The sequence below is a fragment of the Coturnix japonica genome, chromosome 8 (genome assembly GCF_054131305.1).
Source record: "Coturnix japonica strain WE chromosome 8, WE-NBRP24, whole genome shotgun sequence".
Lineage (NCBI taxonomy): Eukaryota > Metazoa > Chordata > Aves > Galliformes > Phasianidae > Coturnix > Coturnix japonica.
The window spans coordinates 30,513,361-30,538,293 of NC_140670.1; the positions used below are offsets into that span (position 1 = coordinate 30,513,361).

General features: G+C 46.0%; 1 protein-coding gene across 2 annotated transcripts in view; it reads right to left on the reverse strand.

Annotated features, from left to right (window-relative positions):
- Positions 1-24,933, reverse strand: part of CTBP2 (C-terminal binding protein 2) — an 87,692-nt gene that overhangs the window by 14,705 nt on the left and 48,054 nt on the right. Inside the window, exon 2 of one of the 2 annotated variants that reach the window (XM_015867513.2) lies at positions 23,759-23,918. In XM_015867513.2, the coding sequence (XP_015722999.2) occupies positions 23,759-23,816 (58 nt within the window). In that variant the 5' untranslated portion in view covers positions 23,817-23,918. Of the gene's footprint in view, positions 1-8,735; positions 11,670-23,758; positions 23,919-24,933 lie in introns of those variants that run through there. The other variant, XM_015867514.2, reaches the window with a different exon arrangement.

Genomic DNA, 24,933 nt, shown 5'->3' on the forward strand with positions numbered 1-24,933 from the left:
GTATGTACTCATTGGTCAGTGCCTTGGCTAGATGCCTTAGGAACAGATTAAACAAACAAATAGGCAAGAGGCATATTAACACAGTGAGCCTAATATTTTCCCAGAGTGGGAGTAAAGGAAATTGGAGATCCCCCAGGAAAGTGTCCTGGAGTGTGGTGGATGGCCAAATTCCACCCATTAGAGGGGCATCATGGAAGGGAATTAGCACTCCTGGCATCTGGTGAAGGCAACTCATGGCTGAACCACCGATGAGTGCAGCCAAGGCAGAGATTGCATTGCAAACTGCTTATCTTCTGGAGGCCAGCTGCTGCTCTGGAGCCTGAGGCCTCTGGAGGAGCAACAGAGGCTTTTTAGAAGGAGTTACAGCATCACTCTTCCTTACTGGCACCCAACACCTCTTCCTTCTCACCTCCACTGATCCTGCCCTGCTCAGCTGCCTGCACACCATACACATATGGAATGTTATGATATATTGAGCCACAAGAAATTCACTATTTCCACACACTCCTGTCATGCCAACACTGTAGAATTGCCATTTATCCTTCTCCTCCTCACCCGATATCACGACTTGTATAGCCATAACTCCTCCCAACTGACCTGCTCTGGTTGACTTTAGAAAGCACAGAACAGAACCACAGGATCACTGAGGTTGGAGAAGACCTCTAAGATCACCCAGTCAAACCACCCAACCAACACCAATATCACCCACATCTACATATTGTCCTTTAGACAACACCTCCAGAGACAGCAACATGTTGTTATTCATCTTAGAATTAACCCAAAATATAGCCAGGCTCATATGCCAGTTCCAATATCTTTGGCCACTTCAAGGCAACTTCTATGAATCATTTTCACCTTTTGAGTTATATTTGTTTCTCAAGAGCATTGCAATGAGCTCAACAGGCTTCTCATTCATTAACAGGAGCAGAATCTGACGGGCCTGAGTTTTAGGGTGAGTAAACCAGAAACATGTTAAGCAGCCTAATAGCAAGAACAGGAATTTCACATGAAACTGGAATATCAGAAGCAAAGAAGGAAGCACTCCACTGTGTGCACAACCAAACCACTTCTCAATGGCAAGCATCCAAACCAGAACAATAGCTGCTAACACACAGCCAGCACCGCACGTCCCAGTCAAGCCGACCACACAGAACCAACTGAAAAGTGGGCAGCCAACACCCATACACAACATTAACAACACAACTATATTTAAAAGCAATCTGAGCTTTAATAATTCAAGAGCATTTAATTGGCTGCTGGTAAGAAAGGTGGAATTTTTTGTTCCATAGCACGACCTGGATGGATCCAGTATCTGTGTAAGGCACACCCCGACCTGCACAGCCCAGGCATGGGGCCAAGGGGGGGATGTGGCAGGACATGGGGCTGTGGCATTGCAGGAGTGTTTCTAGTGCTAATAGCCCAACTCTTTAATGTGCAGAGGAAAAACAGCACTTCATGAAATATTGATACGCGTTTGGAAACTGGACAATTATCTCCAGAGCTCCTTGGTAAATCCTGAAAGCAGATAAATAGCAAACATTTCCTGTACTCATTAAAATACTGAAAAACAGAGAAAGGAACCTACTCATTACCCATCTGACGAATATAACCTATTACTGTTAATAATGCACAGGCATCCAATGCATGAAACATACAGCTCCTCTTGCTTAAAGAAACCATTGGTTCTGTGGATCTAATTTGAAGAAATGAAATAAAAGTAAGTTATGTGGAGCTGATTGCTTCTGCAGGAGAGGGGAAAAGTCTTTCTTCTGCTGCAATGAATGGCAAAATGGCCATTTATTCAGCTGGAAGTACAGCTTCACTCATTGCTCTCTTTTGGAAACTGCTTTTCCAGAAAGGAATTCTCAAAAAATTAGAAATATTCATTTCTTTGGCTCTTCTCGTGCAAGCTTCAAAACCAGAAACCTGGACTTAAGGAAGTAAAAGGCAGCATGTGGGGCTGTTAGTGCATGAGCTCCATGGCTGTAAAGAATAACATCAGGTCATGGACTGATCATTGATGGATAAAAACCAGCTGACAGAGTGCAACAGGCTGCTCAGCACCACCATGATCCACTAATGATAGCGCAGCAATACATGGCTGGGGCTTCCTGGTCACAGCTGCTGATGAAACAGCACCACAGCCATCTGAATGTAGTAGGACACAGAACATCCTTAAACCGAATCCTTCAGTCCTTAAGCTGACAACTTCCACTCTTAGTCAGGTCCACCCAACGTGACCAAGAATTCAATGACAGAACAAGTGAGAGGCTGATAGGTTGGACAATGAAAGCTACGGTTGGGTTTTTCCAATTACTTCATTGTCCCAAAGGGACAGTCGAGATGCAGATAAGCTCTCTGCTGTCCACACTGAATACTTCCTTTTATCTTTCAGAACACATACTAATCAAGACTTCTTTCATCATCAAAGCAAAATACATGCACTTGCACGAACTATTGTACTTTCTGAATATTCATTTAGAACTTTATCATAAAGCATTCAGAGGGAGGCAGGGAACATTACAGATGATTGCGTGTGACATTTCCATCCCTGTTCTTTTCTCACTCGGTGGCTAATGGTGAGAGACTCCAACAAGAGCCACCATAAGAAAAGGCTGATGATAATCCCTACGGTCAGCAGAGGAGCGCGTAGGAGGCAGCTTGAAACTGTGCAGGGATTTGGAGTGTTAGAGCAAGTGTCAGTACACGTGCAGGGGTAAGAAGACCTGCATAGGTGCTAAGGGTGCAACATCAGGTTGTTGCACCCCCTGGCCCTGCACCTGTGGTACCATCTTAACATCCAAAAGCACACATCCCAAATGTTTCAATGGAACCTCTTCATATTCTTTTTTTCTGACTCCTTTTTGGTTGAAAGTATATCCTAACTTGCTACTTCTCATTGTGTTTGCTGTCTAAGCAAAGTCCCTCCTGTTTATTTACTTACTAAGTCCATACAACAACCTAGGAAACAACAAACTGCTTGAAAACCAAACAAATCACTACTGGCAGAACACTTCTAACTGTGCAGAAATGCTGATCCAAACAGATACTGACTAATGCACACGTTATACTTTTGTGAGTTTTTCTTCCTATTTTCACATGCATACATACCCACATGTATAAATAAAATGTCAGGCTGCCACCCTGGCTGTACCAGTCAGTATTTATCAAGGACACTGTAACACTACAATGTGATGGAAAGTACAGCAGTAACAGCAGGGTGGCAAAGTACTCAGCTGCAGCAAATAAGAAGAAACCCAAATACAACAGCTGTAGACAGAGAAGGAGAAGGTGAGAGAAGCTACTAACCTTTCAAAGGACTCAGGTAGGCAGGGATCTCTCAGGAGATACTCTCATTTCCACTGCCAAACCTTAAATGAGGGCTGGGAAGGGGTGGATCCTGGCTCCAGCCCTTATGGTCACTCAGCTGAAGTACATACACCTGAGCTCCCCTGGGTTGGACCTGCCTTCCCACCAGGTGCTCCATCACTGCTTCAGGCTGTGACAGCATTTCTGCTACAGATTCTCATCAGTTCCAACCTACAAGCCCTACAATCACAGAAAGGTTTGGGTTGAAAGGAACCTTAAAGCCCATCCAGTTCCAATCCCTGCTGTGGGCTGGTTGCCACCCACCAGTTCAGCCTGGCATTGCAGACCTTTGGCGATGCTGTAGAATCTCTGGGCATCCCCAGAGGTCCACAAGGCCAGGCTGGATGGGGTCTTGTGCCAGGGCTTCATCATCCTCTGAGTAAACCATTTCCTTCTCAAATCCAACCTAAATCTCCCTTCTTTTAGTTCAAAGCCTTGGCCTGTCACTATCTGCCCCTTCTCTCAACCCCCTCTTTGGCTGCCTCTGCTTTCTATTTGCCACTGGCCTCCCGATGTCCAAGGCCAGGTCAAGACTCTCCCAGCTACCTGAGACCTGGATCCAGCCCACTGGGCACAGGGTAATCCCAGGCAGGCAGGCAGGGCAGGAGCCACATCTCCAAGTGCCAGGGGACTCACATGTAAGCTGATTGCTGGCCTCAACACCCTTCACACTGGGGTAGAGGGTGGAAGAAGGCAAGCCAAGCACTAATCCGCTCCATCTGCTCTGCAGCAGCTAATTGGATTGCGAGTGCAGAAGGCGAGGCCCCTGCATGCTCCCAAACCTGCTGCTGTACTGCACCAAGCTGCTCTGGTGCATGGGGTGAGGGTCCTGCCACACAGCCAGGTGCTGCTCCTGACGAGGTGAGAGCACCACTGCATCAGAAAAAAGCATGTGAATAAAAACATCAACATTTCATCTGTAACAAAGCCCTAGAGACCGAAAGCAGAAGAGATTATAAATTACCTTCCTTCACCAAAAGCCAGTGGAATGCTGTTAATGTTAGGTTTTATTTAAGTGCAGGAGTCAAAGGCTCATCTGCAAGGTGCAATGCATAAACATCACCAATACATGTCCTGCATCTGCAGCATTTATTCTAAATCAGCAGCTTAATGATTCCTGCTTTTTAAGGATTCACCTCAGCTCCCACTTTACTTCTCAGAACAGCGGACCATTCGATGCTGCAGCATTTTCATTAAAGCACTCTGCGGTACAGTGCGATGCGAGAGACAAGAAGGAATGTAAAACTGTGTAATATAATAATGATCAGAAACCTTTAACATTTTTCCCCCTCCATGAAGGCTAAGTTTGTAGCTATGGAAATGACTTATGAGAAAGCTACAAAAAAAATTGTCAGCAAATATAGCCAAAGAATGCTGTGGGTATATGGAAGTCCTAGCAATGATAGAGATCTACAGGGTAAGAGGGAAGTGTAAATTGAAGATGACAACACTTGAGCATCAACAACACGTTCTCTTCTGACAGGCCAAACTCATTTTTATTGCTGTGGCACTGAAGTCAATGAATTGCACCTGGAATGAGTTTGACACTTTCTATTGCTTTTGATAAAGCCATTATAAAAAAGCACACTTCAACTTTTAAACAGTATTTTAGAAGCGTATTCTCTGCCATCAGTGAATCCTGTGTTCATGTTGGCCACGATAGTGTTTCATCAAGTCAGATTGCAGCTCCTCTCCTGCATGCTCTGTGCTCCAGCTATGCACCCACTAATGAGAGCAGCTCTAGTCACACCAATCTGAAGTCCCATACACGACACACATCTGCACACTCATCTGCCACAGTGAGGCTGGTGAGAGTTTGCATGCACAAACGATGCTAAGCCAGGTCTTTGTGAGCCCAAACTCAGTGTGAGTTACTCCCACCTTGTACCCATACCACACCACAAATGATAACGTGGCCAACAGGACAGCGGGCCCTGGCAAGATGCATCTGCTGATTTCAACCAAATGTTTTTGCATGGAAGTTACAATCCCAGTTAAAATAATTAACCCGTGGTTTTGCCAGTGCACGCCATGCAGACATACTTCACCTGGAGGAACACAGTCCTTGGGAATGGCTCCAAGGACTCGCTATGGTCTGTCAGGTCAATGTGCAAATTAAATCAGATTTATTCAGTGCATGGAGCTTGCTGTGGTGCTCCTTCAGTCTGGATTGTTAATTGAGCTGCTTTACATGTATACATTGTGATTACACGGTACAATCTGTACAGAAAATGCAGTGAAGAAAACCTGCAGCTGATTTCTGAACTATTCGCTATATGGTACATTGGGCACAGAACAAACCAACATCAACAAATGCTCGTGAAATTTATATTGTGCATCAAATATCATTGCTACACTCTCCCTGCCCATAAAAAGTGATTACAATTTCAACACTCTACTCTTAAAAGAATGTGTAAATTTAGCTCTTTCAACCACCCCTGAACAAATGTCGAGGCTTTTGCCCCTGACTGTGCCCTCTCAGCCTGCAACTAATACACGGTTAACACCATTTCTGTCTGTCACAGGGTGGAAAATGCCAATAAAGAGAATCACCATCAGGTGTTAAACAGTATCAGCAGAGCTAAGCTAATCGCAGAGAAAGGCGTTCCGAGCTCTGGGCTCTAAGCTGATAAACCAAAAGATGAATCCCTTTCACACTGGAGAGCATTATTTGCCCAGGGAATGCAGCCATCCTCAGCCTGGCTTTCCCTATGCAGGAGAAGGTCTGGGTTTTACCAGCTCTTACTTGGGTTGGATGCCAAGTGGCCTCACTTCTCCTCTTGTGCAACACGATCTACACACGTTGCAGGCTCTTTTTCTGCTTGCCACTGCTGTGGCCTGGAGCAGGGATTGCCATTACCAGGGACAATCCGTCTAACTTTTCCTGTATACTTTATCAAACCCCAAAAGCTGCGTCAATGGATCCCACTGTTCATACCAAAGGATGAAACGCAGAGCATCAAAGCTTGGCACACAATCACCAGTTGGGTACCTGGAAACACACTCAGTTTAAAAGACACTCAGTTTAAGACTTTAAAAACAAACAAATAACTACAACAACAAAAAACTCCAACAAAATGATCCGTTTCAAACCTCTATTCGTTTACCAACCTTCAACACATCCATGGACTACAGCAGACATTTTACAACTCTCTGCTGACCAAGCCGACATTAACCTACACCGACACAAAATATGTGCAGCCATTTAGAGTCAAACACTGAACCTGCTTTCACCTCGTGACTCACGGATCCACAGCAAAAGCTACAGCCAGGAGAGAGCTCGTGGCTCCCAGACACGCATCCTCTCTCTTCCTGCTGGTCAATACGATGTTCCTGGGTTTAGTCAAGTTTCTGCCATCCACCCGATATTGTACAAACACTGTAATGTACTTGTAAGGCTTGTTTATCACCTCGCCTGCAAGCAATGGTGCTCCTTAAACAGTAATTCCTCAGCACCACTCGAGGATGCAGAACCGCCACACCTTCCATTCCTCAGCCTCAGCCTTCCCTCTGCAGCAGGTCTTACCTTGGCTTCTACTTCTAAAATACAGTTTAACGGGAAGAAAACCTCTCCGGCTATTTGGAAAATAAAAAGGGGGAGATAAACAAAAATGAAGACAATTTTACAGGTCCTACTTCAGCTAAACCTTTCAGGGACTTCAATGAGAAGATAATCTTTCTGTGATTATGTCCAAACCCTCTGGTTGCTTAGCAACACATAATTAAGGAATATGTTTTCAGATCCGCTTTGCAAGCTGGCCATTATCAGATGAAATTACTGGAGCAACAAATGTCATCCTCATGCAAATGAGTTGGTTGTAGGGGGGAAGGTTTGAGTAGTGAGAAAGAGCTCAGAAGCACTGAAACGCTGCTGGCTTCCTCTTGCTGTGCGCCGGTAATTCTTTTAAACAAAACAGATAAAACATAGATTTTTAGAGAGTAAGGTTTGTGGTTTATATAGGAGACAAATGGCAGGAGGGAACGGCTGCTGGTTCCAAAGGAGGCTGCTCCCATGCATGCATTACTGCGGCCCCTTGCATTGATCGCGCTGTGGATACGCTAACATGCTTGTGCTCCCGCATTGTGCCACTCTGTCCTTCTCTCGGGCTTTGGGGAATTGGTGATTTAAAAGCACTGCCTGGATGTACTGCTTTTGCCTCTGAACCGTGTCAACACAAAGCGCGTTGCCTAATATTTAAGTATTGCTATAAATCAATACCTTACGTCAGCTGCACAAAGGATGCCTGAGCATGAAAGAAAGGGCATCCCCTCTCGAGCTGTGTAATTACAGTAAGCCAGGGCAAGGGCTGCGCCAACCGGCTGCGTTTTGACAACTTTATCACTTCCACTCACAAAATCCTTCTTTATTTAGATTCCTGTGGAATGCCATCACTGGTTTGGCACTGTTTCCACGCCTATAAATGGTAGACTTTTATTAAGGCTTTGTGTGCGTGTGTTTGCAGGGTACGTTGTTTGAGACTTGCCTGTATGGCCGCTCAGATAAACTATGCAGAGAGAAAATTCCCTGCCCACAGACACACTGCCAGGAAATAACATTTCAAGGGTTTTTCTGTGCATTTTTCAAGCAAGTCAAGCCACAAATGAACAGATTTCCTGATTTTCCCCTTACTTGGTGGCATATTTTTGGGGCTACTATCTCCTAAGCCTGCCCAAACCACCCAGTTGCATATCGCAGCTTCTGAAAGGGGAAGGGAGAAGAGGAGCCACCATTCATTTTTATTGTTCTAGAGCTTAACGATGAGCTTTTAGTTTTAAGCACAGCCCTATTACTTTAACAGCTATATCACTTCCCTTATAGGCCATCTCCAGAAGGAAATCAGGGGGATTATTTTATATGCCTGATAAAACAGCAAATTAATAAGAAGAAAAGACTCAGGTAATAGCCAAAGGTAAGTCGATTCCCGAGTAATGCCATCAGCTATCTGATGAATTCAGTCAAAACAATGCTAACTATTTCCTTGAGGAACGCATCTGTGCCTGATAACAGCAGTAAGAAGTCGATCTGCAGCAAACCCCGTGGTCCTAATTGCTCAGTGAGAGCCGTATCTAATCTCCCATTCTCCACAAACAACAGGATGGAAAGCTTACCCATGGCTGTGTTACCTGACGTGCTGCTAGCTGAAGTTAGCTGAGCAAATAAAATATTTAGGATTTAACCACCACGGGGAAAACCAGCATCTCTAGCTGTGTGTGGCCTTATAAAGAAACCCTTTTCTAAATAGGAGAGGCACCTAATATTTTGGCACAAAACCCAACTACGCCCGCCCACATTTCTTGGGAATTCATATAAACAACAACAAAGTGACTCTAAACTACCACACACACAAAGATCCTTAGAAGATTACTTGGTTCGGGCGATGCCATCGTGGAGACAATGACAGGAGGCCCCGTGCGCCTGCTGAGCTTCGGGTACGGGGAGAGCTGTGCGGGGAACGTGGGGCCGGTGGGGGCCAGGCTGCTGTCCCCGGGTGCACCCGGCCGGCGGAGGAGCTGTGGGCTGCCATGTGGGCTGGGGGCTGGGGATGCTGCCGTCCGCTCTCTCTTCATCAGCTCCATGGGCACGGTGTAGGTTGTTGGGTACGCCGTTTTGGGGCTGGCATGTGGGTTGGCCGTGGCCACGGGTGTGCCAGAAGGAGCGGAATAGGTGGACATCGGCCGTGGGTGCACGTTGCAAGGCAGGGGTGTGCTGTATCCAGAATTGGAGAGGAATTGCGGCCCCTGCGGAGTGCCGGTGGGGTAGGTGGTCTCCAGTAGGTGCTGGGTTGGGGCGCTGGATGGCCGCCGGTGCATCTCCCCAGCCCTCGGGGAGGGTGGCTGCAATGGAGGCTGTGGGGCGGTGAGGCCATCGGCAGCCGGTCCTGATCCCACGCTCAGCCCGTAGTCTCCTGGCAGCTCGCCGCGGTGGCTGAAGCTGTTGGAGCGGGTCCTGGGGCGCAGCGTTCCGCTCCTCCGCTCCTGCCGCTGCAGCTGCATTTCGGCCTTGTAGTTGTGGGCGATGCGTGACAGCACACGTGCCTGCCCCAGGTTGGGAGCCACCGACTTGATGTCGTTCTCCTCCATCATGGCCAGCAGGTTGGGCGAGTCAAAGCCCTGCTGCAGCAGAGCAGCAAAGGTGCTCTCCGAGACACCCTCGGCACGCAGCAATGCCACGAACTCGGGGTCAAAGCTCCTCTTCCCCTCCTGCCCAGGGAAGGCTGTGGACACCGGCGGGTGGGTCGGTGCAACTGCCATTGTCTCATAGCTGTCATAGGGGCCCTTGGTGCCGGTGCTTTCCCGGCCTGGCCCATAGCCACCAGTGGGATCCACCACTAGGCACGTAGGGACAGCCTGTCTGCTGCCTGCCGCCTCAGGAGGCCGCTCAGCTCCATCGCCGTAGGCTGGACGGCCGGGGAAGTTCGGTGGCTCTGCTCCATACCGCAGACCGGGGGGCTCCGTGCCGTACCGTGCCGGAGAGACGTCCCTGTTGCGCATTCGCTGCCCATCCATGGCCATTTTGGGGTCTCTGTAGAGTCGGGCAGCCTCTGGGGGTGCAGGTGGGCGGCCCGGAGCCTGGTCCCAGGACAGCCGGCTGCCTGGTGCTCCGTAGCTTGCTGGCGGCCGACTCATCGCCTGGTAGCAACGAGGGTCCTTGGGTGACCTAGCAGCCAAGGACGGGTCGCTGTAGTAATCCTGGGTGCCCCGTCCCGCCATGACTGCCTGCCGGTCACAGTAGGTGAAGTCAGGCACAGAGCCCTTCCTGAGGGGCCCCGGGGCGAAGGCAGCATCCTGGTAGGGGTACGCCTCTTGCTTCAGCTCCGCACCGCCCTGCAAGATGATATCGTTGGCACGGAGGCCTGGTGGTTCATACCAGCCGCCCTCACCGCCGTAGGTCAGGGAGCTCCTCCGGCCCGGCGGCCTCTGGTACTCGAAAGCATTCTCACCCTCCCAGGCGCCCTCGTACCAACCGGCAGCATCCCAGCTCTGCGAGCGGCTGATGTTGGGGTGCTTGCTGGGGATGGGCATCACCACCGCACCGCTTGCTCCAACTGGGACGGAGAAGTAGAGGCACCTTCCTTCTCACCGCTTCCCCGGCCAGCATCAACAGCAGACCGTGCCCGGCCCGAGCCCTCCCTTCACAAGCTGACTGGTGGCTTTATCTTTCCAAGTGTCACCTGAATTATTAATCCTTCGAAACTTTAGAAGGCGAAGCATGTAACCCGGCCTGGCTGCACGGCGGTGGGGGAAGGACGTTCCTGTGCAGCACAGCCGTAGGAGAGGGCTGCTGCACTCAGCTCCAATGCTTTATCCTCTGCCGCTCGGGACAGTGTGCTCACATGGACAACTGGCCGAGCAGCGTGGGGATTAGGGGCTAAATAAAACCGCTAAAGCCTTTCCTCCATGTGACATCATTTTAGCCCGATGAAATCTCCTGCACCAACCCAGCCTTCAATCTCAGTGCAATTTCTCCCCCCAGTGATTTTATTTATTTATTTTTGCATGTTGCTTTTGACACATTTTTCATGTGTTTCAGTTGTCTCCTTCCTCGTAAATTCACAGCTCCTACCTGCAGCAGCTCCTGCAGAGAATGGGCGGTGAGATAACAGAACGTGCGCGCATCCGCACGGCCCCACGCACACGTACAGAAATAAAAAGGAAAGCTCCAATGTCAGCTCAATCTTAATCCGCTCTGATGAAATGCTAATCCGCTGCACACAGCTAAGGACAAATTAAATGGGAGCAAGTAGGCAGGCCTATAAAAAGACCAGTGCTGGATACTCAGGAATACAAGAGCGATTAGAAATTAGTTAGGTATCTGTTTAACGCTTTATGGATATTGTCATTTGCTTTGGAAATGTTTTTTTTTTTGGTTGTAGTTTTAAATTAGCTGCACTAACAAGGCACCAAAAGGGTTCTTTACATTATTATCACAACACGCAAAACCTCTCATCATCCCAGGACAGAAAACTGTGGAGGTGCAATATGGAATGTATAATTCTAAGACCCTACCAGAGGTCATGGGCGAGGAGGGGAGGATCAAAGGATCTAAACCCCGGCCCTGCAAAGCAAAAAGGCGTAAGAGACCTCTGCCTATTATCTCCTATTTCCTTCAGGAAATAAATAAATAAATAAATGTTTATGAGATTGGAAAACACTCAAAGACATCAGACTAAACTCAATTTGTACCTCGTGGTCTTTCAGTATTCACACACAGTATTTTTTTTTACAGTTAGAGTACGCAGAAGGATTCAGCTGGAATCACACCACAGAAAACTGTTATTTGGAAACATAATAAAGATTTCCATATATAGTTACCGTTTTCAGAAAAGCCATTAGAATGGCTCCCCAAAACACATTTCTAACTCATCAAACGCTGCTTTTGCTCACACATTCCTCTTCCCAAAGAAACAGGTCCAGAACTTACGCAGCAAATCACTGTGAGCGAAGCAACATTTTCCTTCTCTAATTAAAACACTTAGAAGGAAACAATTTTGTCCTTCTCTGCAGCAGTAACAAATTTCTTCACCTCAAATACGTGCCGTCCAGGATGGACTCAGCAAAGGCAGAACAACCACCTTTGGTCTGTTTGCAAGACAGCTTGTGTGTCTTCACTGCTAATCCACAACAAATGTTTGGTGCACTGGCCATCACATGGTAGACTATTGTGCTATTATGATAGCTAAATCACTAATACAGTCTAATGCTTCTACTTGCCTATCATACTAATGCCTCTGGGCTATATTTCTGACCCAAATACTGACAGGATCTTTGAGTAATCCCTAAATTTCTTTATTGCAGTAAATATTACAAATCCTCTTCAAACATTCTCTCCTCCAATTCTGTCCCCGAGAACCACAGCCTTTAAAATTAAGTTGGATATTACACAGACATGCAAAACATGGGCCCCAAAAGATTATTTATGCAATTCACAGAGAGTATCTGATTGGCATCATATTGAATTAACTAATGAACTTAAGGCACACTGGAAAATTTCTTCTTTTGTGAGAATCAAAATGGGAAGACACATTTGTGGCTTAGAAATAAAACAGAGAACATTCTAACAAACAAAAACATTTTATTACAACAACATTTTGGTAAAGAATAAAATGTATTCCCCACTGGATACAGAGAGATCTGTTCCATTTGTTTGCTCTGAAGCGGCAGAAGAAAAGTCCTAAAAATGTATATGCAAGAATAATAAAATACTCGTCTATAGATCAAGGGCATCTTCCATCATTGTTTTCAAAGAAACTGGTAATGAACTTAGCCACCATGCTAAGCCCTAGTTGGCAATGGGAAAAAAACAAACATGTCACAGAGAAATTAAACTCTATAAGTGTTGATCTTGAACAACTGCAAGGGAAGTCAGAAGGGAGCTCTGAGCATTTACTGCCTCTGAAAAAAACCAACGGCTTCCATAAGTTCTTGGGTTGCTGCCCATGGGCAGCTTGGTCTGGTGGCTGGCGACACTGCATGTAGCAAGAGGGTTGAAACTAGATGATCATGATCATTGACCCAGGCCATTCTATGATTCTAAGATGGACACATGAAGAAACTTCACCCATCCCAACAGATCAGGGTGCCCTATTCCTGTGTGGGTTCAGCAGGAGCCAAAGACCCATCTCTAAGATCCCCCCAGCCCAGGAGCAGCTCACACACCAGAAGTACCACTGCATCAGTCCCTCCACATGCAAGAGCTGGGGCAGCAGGATGTGCTTGGATCATGCTTGCCCAGCACAAGCAAGGAAACTTCAACTTTGAACCAATGCCAGGAGCATTCTTAAATAAGGGATGATTTACTGTACGTACATGGCCCTCCAAGGATCAGATCACCAATTCCTGGGCTCTGTGCTAAGCACGGGTAAAGGCCTGAAGGATCAGGGGCTGTGGGTCTTGTCCTTCTCCCTGCAGCCACAGTAGGATGGTACATGCGTTCTGAGTCAAGAAATGTATGTGTATGAAGTATATGAAGTATTTACAGATGGGCAGCAAGGTTCTTTTGTTTTCCTTTTGCATTCATAGCAGCAGCTCCTTGCACAAATACCAGTGCTCTGTAGCTATTTCTGAGCTCAGAACCAGGTGGCAATTGCCAGGAGAGGGTGGGGGGGCATGAGGGCACAACCCAACCCAACCCAACCCAACACAACCCAACACAACACAACCTCAATGATCCCAGTTGCAACTACGGAAGCGGGCACTGGCAGTGCTGCCATGAGGGGGAGACAAGGACTGCTGGACAGGCAAAAAACGTATTTTCCCCTTTATCTTTTAATTCTAGAGGTATTTAGGGGAAAAAAACAACAGCATGCAGAAGCAAAAGGAAAAGAAAAAAGCTGATCAAGAGATTAAATGCTCTGGTATTTCAGACCACGTGAAAAATGCACAGTTGTGACTTGGTACACTGGGTTTCAATTTAGTGTTGGTATAACATATAGTACATTTTGCAAACAACTCAGAAGCCTCCTCTGAAAAAAAAAAGGTAACAGATGAGAAGAAAGGTGAGCCCACCACTCAAACACCACAGTCTAAATGAATGCAATGAAATCTGCTTCTGGAAATCATTCCCACTGGGTCTGGAACAAGCATCTTCCACAGTGGTAAAGAGCTCAGCTTTCTTCCAGAGAGGAGAAAGCCTGTTATACATGTAAAAACCATGATAAGAAATCGGGATGCTAAATCTGCAACACAAATTTGTAAACAACATCTTTTGGTGTCTGCAGCGCTGACTCGAGGGAGAATGGATGTGAAATGTAATTCACAATGATATAAAACATTGCATTTTGAATTCTGAGAGCAAGCTGCTGGAAAAATCACCCTGGGTAACAAAACAGTACATTTTCTATTCGTTTTGCTTTTTATTATGTTAAAATACTTTTCAAGTACAAGTTTAAATGTTGTTTCTGCTGGAAACGTGATCTCTTTTTTAAGCACAGTGAAGTGTTGATGTTTTCTCCTGAATTATTTTCTTGTGGCAGAAGGCAGAACTGAAACAACATTTGCCAAGTGTCAATTTGCCAGGTTTGTGGCTAAAACTAAGGTAAATCAGTATTGGAAAAGCTATTTCCCCCTCTGAGGCAGAGAAACCTGCACTAGTGAGGAATGCTCCAGAGAATAACTACATCTCATGTTAATGGAGAGAGCAGGTACCAGAAAACCCAGGCTTTATACTTTGCTCTGCCACTGTCAGCAAGCAAATTGCTAGATTTCTTAGTCACAGGTTTCCCTTCCATCAAGAGGGATATAATAACACAGCCCTATCACATTCAGATGGTGTTAAGATTAATCCGTGTTCGTAATACGCTTCAGGTGACAAGGTACAAAGCACCAGAAAGCTAACGGGGGGATAAGTGGCTCTGCCCTCACTGCCTGCACTTGAAGGACCACGTGTGATGGTGTCCAATGGCCCCGGGGCTCAGGAGCCATTTGGGGTGTCTGCTCTTTGTGTGCAGTTTGCAGGGCACTGGGAAGCAGAACTGGGCTGGAGTTGAGCTACATGGTGCCAAACAACAGATGTGACAGAGAGGAAAAGGAGCAGCGCGAGCTCCGAGTGATGTGCACACATGGACAAATCTTAAGAAAGAACTGGGGGAAGAAACGCAGGAAGAAAATGTTCCAAATCCTGAGAAATGACTGCATTTGCTAAAATTTGGCTCTGCAGGAATCTCTCTCTCAGCAGCAATAAGCACTCTGCGTAGATGGACTTTCTAATGGTCTCCCGAAATTAGAGGCGTACAAAGAGAAAATTAGCAGGATTGTGCAGGAATCATTTTCAATAATCAAAGGAACAGAACAGCATCTGAAAGCACTCAGCTCTTGAAGCCATGCCACATGCTTTTACCAATTTCCAAACCAAAAGCGTAGATGCTTTGTAAGCTCAACAGAACCCCCCTCAAACACCAACTCAGTGCGCTACAACAGAACACGCTAAAGATCAGCTGATTATTAAACAATCACTGCCTCCTGTAACTCTGCATTTTAATGACTTGAGAGCATGAAACAAAAGCTGACGTTGGTGCATAACCCAGCCAGGGATGAGTGGAAGTAACTGCTGGCTCACATGCATGTTGAGCCCAGCGATGTGCTCACGCTGTGCCCAACTGGGATTTGGAACTGGGATCACCTTCCAAAAATGGGCAGCTCCCACCAGTTAGTATCGTGAGAACAATTAGCATATAGGTTATTTCACATAAGGAAACCACAGTCACCTTCGCCATTGGCAGCCAGCGCCATGTTTCACATTATGCCATGTGTAAGCCAATGACTTATTTGAAGGATACACCTACCTCAAATTACACCACATTTATTGCAGGATGAGGGTACAAGCACCTCAAGGGGCACACAGAATCACAGGATGGCTTGGGTTGAAACAGACCTCAAGGATCATCAATCTCCTACCCAACCACCCCAGCACAGGCAAGGCCACCAACCTCCACATTTAATACCAGACCAGGCTGCCCAGAGCCCCATCCAACCTGGACTTGAACACCTCCAGGGATGGGAACTCATTACCCCGTGCTGCCCAGCCCTCTGCAAAGCTTAGTTGATTTACCCCAGGGCTTGAAAAGTGTGTTGTGGTTAACAAATGTGAGAAGCTATGGAGCTTCCAAAAGGCATTTGCGTTTCAAAACTAGGAGCCCAGCTGCAAAACATACTTTGAGTTGTCAGAATGAACCCTACAGGCCCTTGAATCTTCAGTGGGAAACAATTTTGCCTTAAAGTATTGGGAGAGACCAGTACAAGTTAGCATAAAAAGTATTGCAACATTCCTGGTTCAACAAAGGGATAATAAATACATCAGCTGTATCTCTATACCATGCAACTGCACCCTGCCAAGGACTACAAACCTGAAATCAATCTGGATGCTGTCGAAAAGCCAGCAGACAAGGTTCATCGGGCGCATCGCTCAACAATTTGCAAAGATCTAATCTAGGAATGCTCTTCAAAATAATCCCCTGGAAATCACATCAAGCACCTTGTCTCCTAAACTAGGTATCAGACCTCTAGGTCAAAATTCATCATTTTTAATAAGAATTTGGGATCAAGATTTAAATAGCACATGCAATGAAAAGCACGGGAATTATATCTGTCCCAGAAAGCAGCACAGAAATCCATTGTTAAATGGATATATATTGTAATTCTGAACTCTGCCATGCATGTCTGGGCTTTGCATAAAAAATAATTAATTACTAGGTTGTAACACGGTCCTGAGGAGATAAACAGGCTGGAGTGCAGGCTGCCTCCCTGCCTTACTTTCACTGATGATGTCAAGGGCTTGAAACATGTACCTTCCTTGCAGACTCAACACAATTAAATATGTATATATATGTGTGTGTGTGTTCATTTACGTGCATTATTTTGGCTATAAATGATTTATTTTTTTTAAAGATTAACATATTTTATTATGACATTGCAATAATGAAAGATTTCACTGTGGAGGGACCATCCTGGCAGGCAAATCTTACTGCTCACCCCAACCCTCCATAGGGACAGCTCCTGCATGGCAGGGATGACCCCAAGGCTGAAGCTGGCAGCCCCACTCCCCTTGCTTTGGCTGACTGGCTGATTCAGTCCAAAAGCTGTCAACATAGGCAGGCAGTGACACTATTTTCTCCCCAAAACAGAGGCCAAGCTGTAACCATCCACTATTTTGTGAACCAAAGCTATTCATTAGTAAGTTTTGAGGTGCTAGGTGGCAGTAGAGAGTGTAAAAGACAACCTAAAGGAAAAGACAGCAGTTAATGGTGCTAAGCTAGCGAGCTACATGAAAGTGTTATTAAGAAATTATCAATGCCATTTAAGCTTAAGGCAAAGCAAAAAATGCACAAGCAACTCTAGAAAACTTGCACTCTGAAGAAAGCTCTCAGATATGACACACATAATGAAAACCTTCACTGTTCTGGCAGAGATCCATTACATCTGTTTGTGGATAGCAAAAAATATAAAAGAAAAGTTGTGTAATGCATTTCTCTGCAGCTTTATTTTACTATATAGCCAGATGTCCCACTCCTGTCAAAATATTTACTGGTAAATAGTCAGTACAGTCAGTATCAGACCAAGAAATTTGGTCTGGATCCAGACATCGTCAATCCTCAGGAGACAGATATGAGTCTTTCCTGGTGTTTGGGAGGAAAATCCGTCCCGTTCTCATCTGGCCTTGAGGACTGATCCTTTCCCATCACATATATGGAAAGGGGAAGCAGCCAACTTCCAGCCTGGAATGCTGGAGGTGGCTTCAGTAGCACTCCCAAACAGAGCAATAGGGCTGCCCCTCTCACAACACCCAACACACATCTCCTCGCATAGTCCAAAGATACTGCCATCTCTCTGAGTAATCTCCAGACAAGGAAGACGATTTAGAGTAAGAGAAGAAAGCCAGATACGATGACAACGTGTTAATCCATAAACCGGTTAATTTAAATGGGAAATGCGGTAAGGATGAAATTAAGTTGACGGTATTGAAGTCATCAGCTATAATTGTTTTTTAATTAATGACATGAAGTCAGAAAGCTTGTTACACGAACCCTTGTCTTAAGGCCGGAGGAAATGGAAAAATACAAGGTGGGCTTAAGAGTTAGATGCATATTAAACTGTTGTAAATGTGGGCTTAAATGCAAGGACAACACAACAGAACTATTTTTCTTTACCTATGTGCACATAGCACTCAAGTCACAGGAAAGGGGAGCTCTACATCTTGCAACAGCTTGAGTCACATATCTATTACAAAGCGGTTGCATACCAAATTCATGATTTTTTTCTTCCTGTAACCTTATCTCAATGTGTCTTACTCTCTACCAGTTGCCCGGGGGATTTTGTCAGGCTGGTTTCATATCTGGCTCAAGTCCTACATCTTGTCGTGCGTATCCCCCTGTGGCGTGTCACTGGAGATAGACTGCACAGGAGTGAATGCGTAGAGAAAAAAATCTACATGAAGCTGGAAAACCACTCGAGCAGCCCCTTCCTCACTGCTGTAAGGACAACGGCCTCCTGGGAAATAGGAGATATGTCATAGCACTGAAAATGCCCACTCACACATAGAGCAAATTGTTGATGCAGCCCAGCCAAAGAGCTGAAAATCATGGAGGAATGCCAATAAGTCTGTATAACGTCTGTGAATCCACTGAGGCTGGTAAGATTCTCTTCACCCATAGGGTTGTCTTAATTAAGAGGGAAAAAAAAAACATCTTAAAGTTGTAACAGATACTAATCTTAACAAATGGGTAGCTAAGAACAATGCTGAATGACACACTTCCCAATGCCTAAAGGCTGATGGACTTCATATGGACACTCTTGGTGAGGAGTTAAGAGCAGCCAAAGAGAACTTCAGAGGAATCAAATCAGCACTGGGTGCAATGGCAGAGCATCTGACAAAGGAACTTCTTTTCTCTAGGCAAAATGTGGCAAGCGAGCCTTCCTCACAAGCCTGATGGTTTATGTGCTTTGAGGTGGAAACTTGGGAAAAAAAAGATCCATAAAAAGCTTTATATATGGGAGGGAAATCCTGGTACTGTGTTTTATAATCATGGAACAAAGAAAGCCAAACCCACCAGACAAAAATAAAGGTCTGTATTTGTTCTAAATATGTCAGTTTTACTCAGGACAAGCAGTTTCTTCCACGTTTGATATCATCTTTAACTCATTGTTTCTCATCAAATGACTAGTGGTGATAAGAATTTCCTGAGATAATAGGATTCTATTCCTAAGCCGTAAAAATAAGTATTATCAGATGCTACTTGGCATTCAGATTTCCAAGAATGGAAGAAAATTCCTCCACCCAAATATCAAGCACACTCATTTTGGCCACAGTCACATTATCCAGAAGCAAGCAGTTTTCCAGTTTGCCCAGTCACTGTCCAGACCTGCAGACAGGCAGTGCTCTGGAACAGGGATGCCAAGCACTGAAACAACTCGACTTTATGGCATTATATGTATCACAGTGCCTAATAACTGGCTGTTTCCTACACGGTGCCACGCTAACAAAATACTAAGGTGGGAAACAAGAGACCACTGGAATTCAGCTCCCTTGTACAGCTTTTATTTTGCCTCGTTTCAACCACAAGGTGTCCCCTGCAGAAACCCTCCTTAATGAGGCCATGGTCAAAACCCACAACCAGCACCACCACTGCAGCCAAAGAAATAAGGAGCCACTGGTCCAGCCAGGAACAAAGTGTTGCTCAGCCTGCCTTGATTTTGCAGGATTCTTAAGCTCTTTTCCTGCGAACAGTCACAAAACTGGTGAGGAAACATGAGAGTGCTCCATCCCACCTTGAAACTATAGAGCTGGAAGGCAAACACCTGGGGAATGGAAACCTGTAGCTCCAAGAGCCAAGAGCCAAGAGCACTGGAAGTACGATGTTACTGTGTGTGTTGGCATTCATCAGCCACAGAACACACCAAAGGCCCTAAAAGCAAACAAAAGCCACAAGGAGCTTGTGTGGCACTCCCAATGGTTGTGCTGTTGTACAAGGTGCCGACAGCTCTGGTTGCACAAACTGATGTGTAAGGACATGATTCCCCATTAGATAACAACAAATCCTAAAGCGAGAACCCCATCAGGAAATGCCTGGGCTCACTTGGCCTTGCTGTTATTTTCCCTCTTTGCTTCTTGTTCGTCTATGTTCTGCTATGGAGCAGAGGCAGCACTGGGGATCATCGGAGAGGAATTCAGTGGGGTTGGGAAACCTGAGCTTTACACAGCGACAAGACACTGCCATCAGCATCCTGGCTGTGCCACCACTACTGCCTCGTCCCTGTTGAGTACCCAAAGCACCACACGTCTCTAAGGGGATGCAGAGGAGTCCCCCGCAATGACAGCACACCCGAGTGTCCACCAGTGTCCAACGAGGACGTGTGTGAGCTTCACTGCGCCCAAAGGCCAAGAAATAGCCCCAAATTTGGGAACAATAGCAGGCACGCTCCTGGCACCACAGCCACCCCGCTGCACAACTTAGACTCTTTTTTCCCAAGCAGAGCAGGAAGGCACTGTGGCTTCCACGCTGGGGGCTCTGCTTTGTTTCCAACACAGCAAAACCAACATTCCTCACCATCTCCCGCTTAGATGCAGCTCAAGAGTTTTTTACTGGAACTTTCTTTTTTTTATTATTTAAATTCACCCTGAGGTAAAAAAAAAACAAAAAACCTCATCATGAAATGGAAAAATTCAGCTCAAACAAATGTTAAAAAAAAAAAAAGTGTCAAAATTACAAGCGAATGGGAAGAGAATTGAACTAAGGGATGGTGGACAACTCTAACTAGATGCAGCAGCAGCAGCTCCACCTCTAAGGCATATTTGGACTCGCTACGTAATCAGCCACCATTCCACAAACAGGAACTCTGTAAACCACTCCACACATTATTTTCCGAATCCCCAGCCCTGCACTGGATCCATGTTTCCACCCACATGGATCCAATTATGGCATCGGCACCCAAACTCTATGGGACAACCAGAAAAGAAGCGGATAAGCCAAGGCTTCGCTTCGTTCTGATGGGCACCACAACCCGTTTAATTCCTAGCAGGCTGCTCCTGCTTAACAGGAAAGGGAGCTCTGTCATATAAAGACCTCATAACATAAAAAGCACGGAGGCACTGTGTAATGCAATGAGACCAAACTCCCTTACTTCCTGGAAGACTCATAAACCTGCACATAAAGGCACTTTCAAAGATACCACCACCCTCTGCACAGCTTGGATTACTTTTCCATGCCAGATGCACATTTAACAGAGACACAGAAACACTGCAGCTTCTTACAACGCTCTTTTAGTACCGTGGCAGTTTGTAAGCTATTTCCCTCAACATGTGCCTGTTCTGTTTCCAGCAGCCCCCTGTTAAGAACCATTGCTCAGCGGCAGGTTGTGCAGCACGGCACAGACCTGGGGCACTAAGTACTGCTCCTTGCACAGAGCTTACAGCATGCAGCAGGGAGCACAAGGATGGTTCAGCTCCAGAGGAGCCATCACCCTGCTGCAGTGATTGACATCCCTTCCTGTGCTTGCTGTAAAAGGGATGGCACAGCATACCAACAAGCACAGAAATCCCCTGTGTAATACCAGCAGTTAGCTTCCATCAGTTCAACACAGCTCTGCATTCCATCCATTTGTTTGAAGACAAAAGTCACGTGAGTGCTTCCACCGAGCAAAGACTCAGGTTGAAAAAGACCTCTGAGATCATCAAGCCCAGCCACCAACCCAATAGGAACCCTTCAAGTGACTTTTGTGGACAACAGCCGCCTAATTTCTCATGGTATTTCACCATGTGCTCTGTGCCTTCCAAGACAACACCAAGATAAAGCTTGTTGTTTCAAGGTGTGTTTTCAGCAGCTGGAACATCTGCTCCTCTGTGCTACAATCCAAGTAGGTGACTATAATGAAAAATAGCCATTAGAGATGTCAGCATGGAATACCACAGTCCTATGAGCCTGGTATTATGTACAGTTCCAAGGTAGCTTTTATAATGCTGCTTACAGCACACTGTCATGATCTGCTGCTTATAAATACAAGTGTCTTACAACATGAATCCCACCCCTCAAATCAAATCACAACACAGCTGGCAAATGACAAAGTATACTTTAAATAGTTACGTCTTCTGGACGTTTACAGATTAAGAAAGAATATCTTCTGACCGAGAACCAAGAAGAAAGCTCTTATATCAGAGGAAAATAATCTAAACTTCAATCACATCTAAAGCTCTGTTAGCAGGTTTGTCATACAATCCTTTTGAATTTCTTGTACACTCAGCAACTCGATCTGATAGTAAACATCAAACCGGGAAGGCAGCTTTTGAACATCCAGGCTCAGCTGACACAACTCTTTTAAGTTGAGTTCAAAGTAAATTTTGAAGATGAGATACTGTACTACACCTGAGTGTTTATGACATTCAAAAGGAGAAGTATGCAGCTCCACTCTGCAGCATGCTTTGGATACCCCTTCCTGGCTTCTCACCTCTATCTGCCTTGCTTCCACCTCTCCAAAATCTACAGGGCTTCATACCCTGCCCAGGGACACAGTGCTGCTCACATGCAAATCCCATTTGGGATGGGTTGATTAAACAAAGAGGCAGGGTTGCTTCTCCACCTTTTTGTATGACATGATTAAACGAAGAGCTGATTTTCTGTTCCTGTCAGCTGTTCTCTGAGCTTAGCATTCAGCTCCCCATCGATGCTGCCACTTTCTGGGCAATACCCAGTGTGTTCAAGGGGCTGTGTGTGCAGGAGGGCTCGTGGCTCACCTTGATCTAAAGCTAAACAACTCATGACGTGGAGAGCAGCAGCTCTGGCATGCTGGAGCAAGCAATACGTAACACAAATATCCATCCATAACCCACCTTGTCCCAATGCTGAGCTTTTTAGGCTTCCTGGAAGGTACACAAACCCCACACACTTTGCTTTAACGGGTGGAGTACAACTCTTATGTGAGCTCTGTGCTTTCATCCAAGAGCAAAACCTATGTCACTTGGTTGGCATTCAAGTACAGCAAACTGTTACCCTGCAGGCTGCTGTTCATCTTAAGAGCAGATAAAAAACTGGAGCTCTTTAAGAGATATGACTTGTGATATCTTCCCTAAAATAATGCTCTGCTCAGCTTTAGCTACTGATGGTAAAACTTCCACAAGTGTCAGTCTGCATAAGAGAAGTATCAGAGTGTGCACCTGAAAGCCAGAGGTTGTTTGCCATCACTTGACTCCCATCATAAGTAACTTCATGTGAGCTAGAATAGGAAAAGGTTAGCTACAGACTTCTGCTGCTGGAAAGTGGAATAAATAGAAGGTAAGAGTCAGCTGTGCCACTGTAACACACAATGAATAAAGAACAATTTACAGCAAATCTGTCTTATCATCACACGCCAACAAAACAAAAGCCATTCTAACAATTGGTTCCAAAGCGTATGAAATGTAGAATGGCTTGGGTTGGAAGGGACCTCAAGGATCATCAAGTTTCAGCTCCAATATACTTTAAGAACTATTTAGGAATTTCCATCCATTTTTAGAAGATGTTCATTGTTACGAGACACGGTCAACTTCCATATCCATGAAGCAGCAGCTGTGAGACAACCACATCTCTGCTTTCTCTGCCTTGACAAAGCCTTAAGGAGAGCGGTGGCTGTGTGGGAGTGGATGGCTCTGAGCTTTACCCAAGGGCAGCAGGGCAGGGCTCATGCCAGCAGTGTGGGACATGACACTGGGAATTAACCAGTCTGAGAACAGGACTGTGGGGAGGAATGAGTGGAACCAGTGTGTCCCTTGCCAATACTTAACACCAATACAAATGTAGTTTGTGCCAACCCAGAAGATGGGAGACCTGGCCATGGACCCAGATCTCAGTTTCTGAGCGCTGTAAAAAACAAGTGAGGTAATTCCACCTTAACAGTCTGTCACAGAAATGCTGGAATATCCTCTTACCTTCACAAATTCTGTCCAGTCGCTGTCGCTTGACTTTGTGTTTATCTACAAGTGCCATTCTTGATGGTAGTTTCCAACTTTCTGATTCAAAAAGCAAAGCAGTCCCCCAGGAACTCAGGAAAACTCACAGGAGTCGGCATGCATACCGCCAGTATCGATCCTGTCAAGAGGAGAGGAGCTGGTAAATAGGATTTCCAACCCACCCAGCTCTGCAGGCTTTCTACAGCCAAGGCTGTGGGTTTAGCACTTCCAGCCCTGCGTCCTTCCAGATCCTACACCACCAACCAAGCATGCAGCCCCCTTATCTTCCCTGGGATCAGAAAACCCAGCGTTGTACAAGAGAATTGCCAAAGCGCTGCCTGGCTTCCCCAGTTTTATTTCTGCCTTAAAAATCTATTCCTAGCAGACAAAATCCATTAAGCTATTTTGTAGGCTCACGGATACTGAAAGATTATTAGAGAGTACATAAAAAAAGGAAAGCAGCTTTTGCTTTGCCAGTGCTTTCACACACACAGACATACACACAGCCCGGCCCAGCAGAAGTCATCAATGGCCCCTGACTTTGCAACCAGACCGTGATGCAAGTTCCAGCTGCTACTGTGGCCTGACCCTCACACTGAGAACACATTTAAATGCAATGAAATAAGGTAATCCGTGCACCCTGACATCTGCAAGAAATGCCACACAAAGGGACAACAGCTGCAGGGTCTTCTGCACTGTGATAACACAGAGGAAGAACCTGAACCTCTTAGCTCAGCTGGGTCGCTTTGGCTTCTCCAGAAGGTTCCCAGTGCCTGAAGCCGGGCTCAGGCTGTGGTCCTGAAGGTGCCAGCACAGCATGTGCCCCAGCAGCTGCATTGCAAGGCTCAGGGCTGAGCCCTTCACAGAACTTCTGCAGTCACGTCAATGAATGAAGACATAAGGTGAAGAGGCTTCATGCTGACAGCTGAATTCCAACAGCCCAACACAGCATGCACTGATCATTTACCGACTTACATTATACAGCCAGCAACTCAATACTGAGCTATCCTCTCGGATGTTTTAAGACAGGTTCCCAGATATGAACTATAAGCCCTCCAGGGATGCACCCTGCCTCCAGCACCACCCTTTTAAGTCCATTTCACATTGCCAAAAGAGCAGAACTAGTGGAAACAAAGGCCTTACCGGGACAGAAT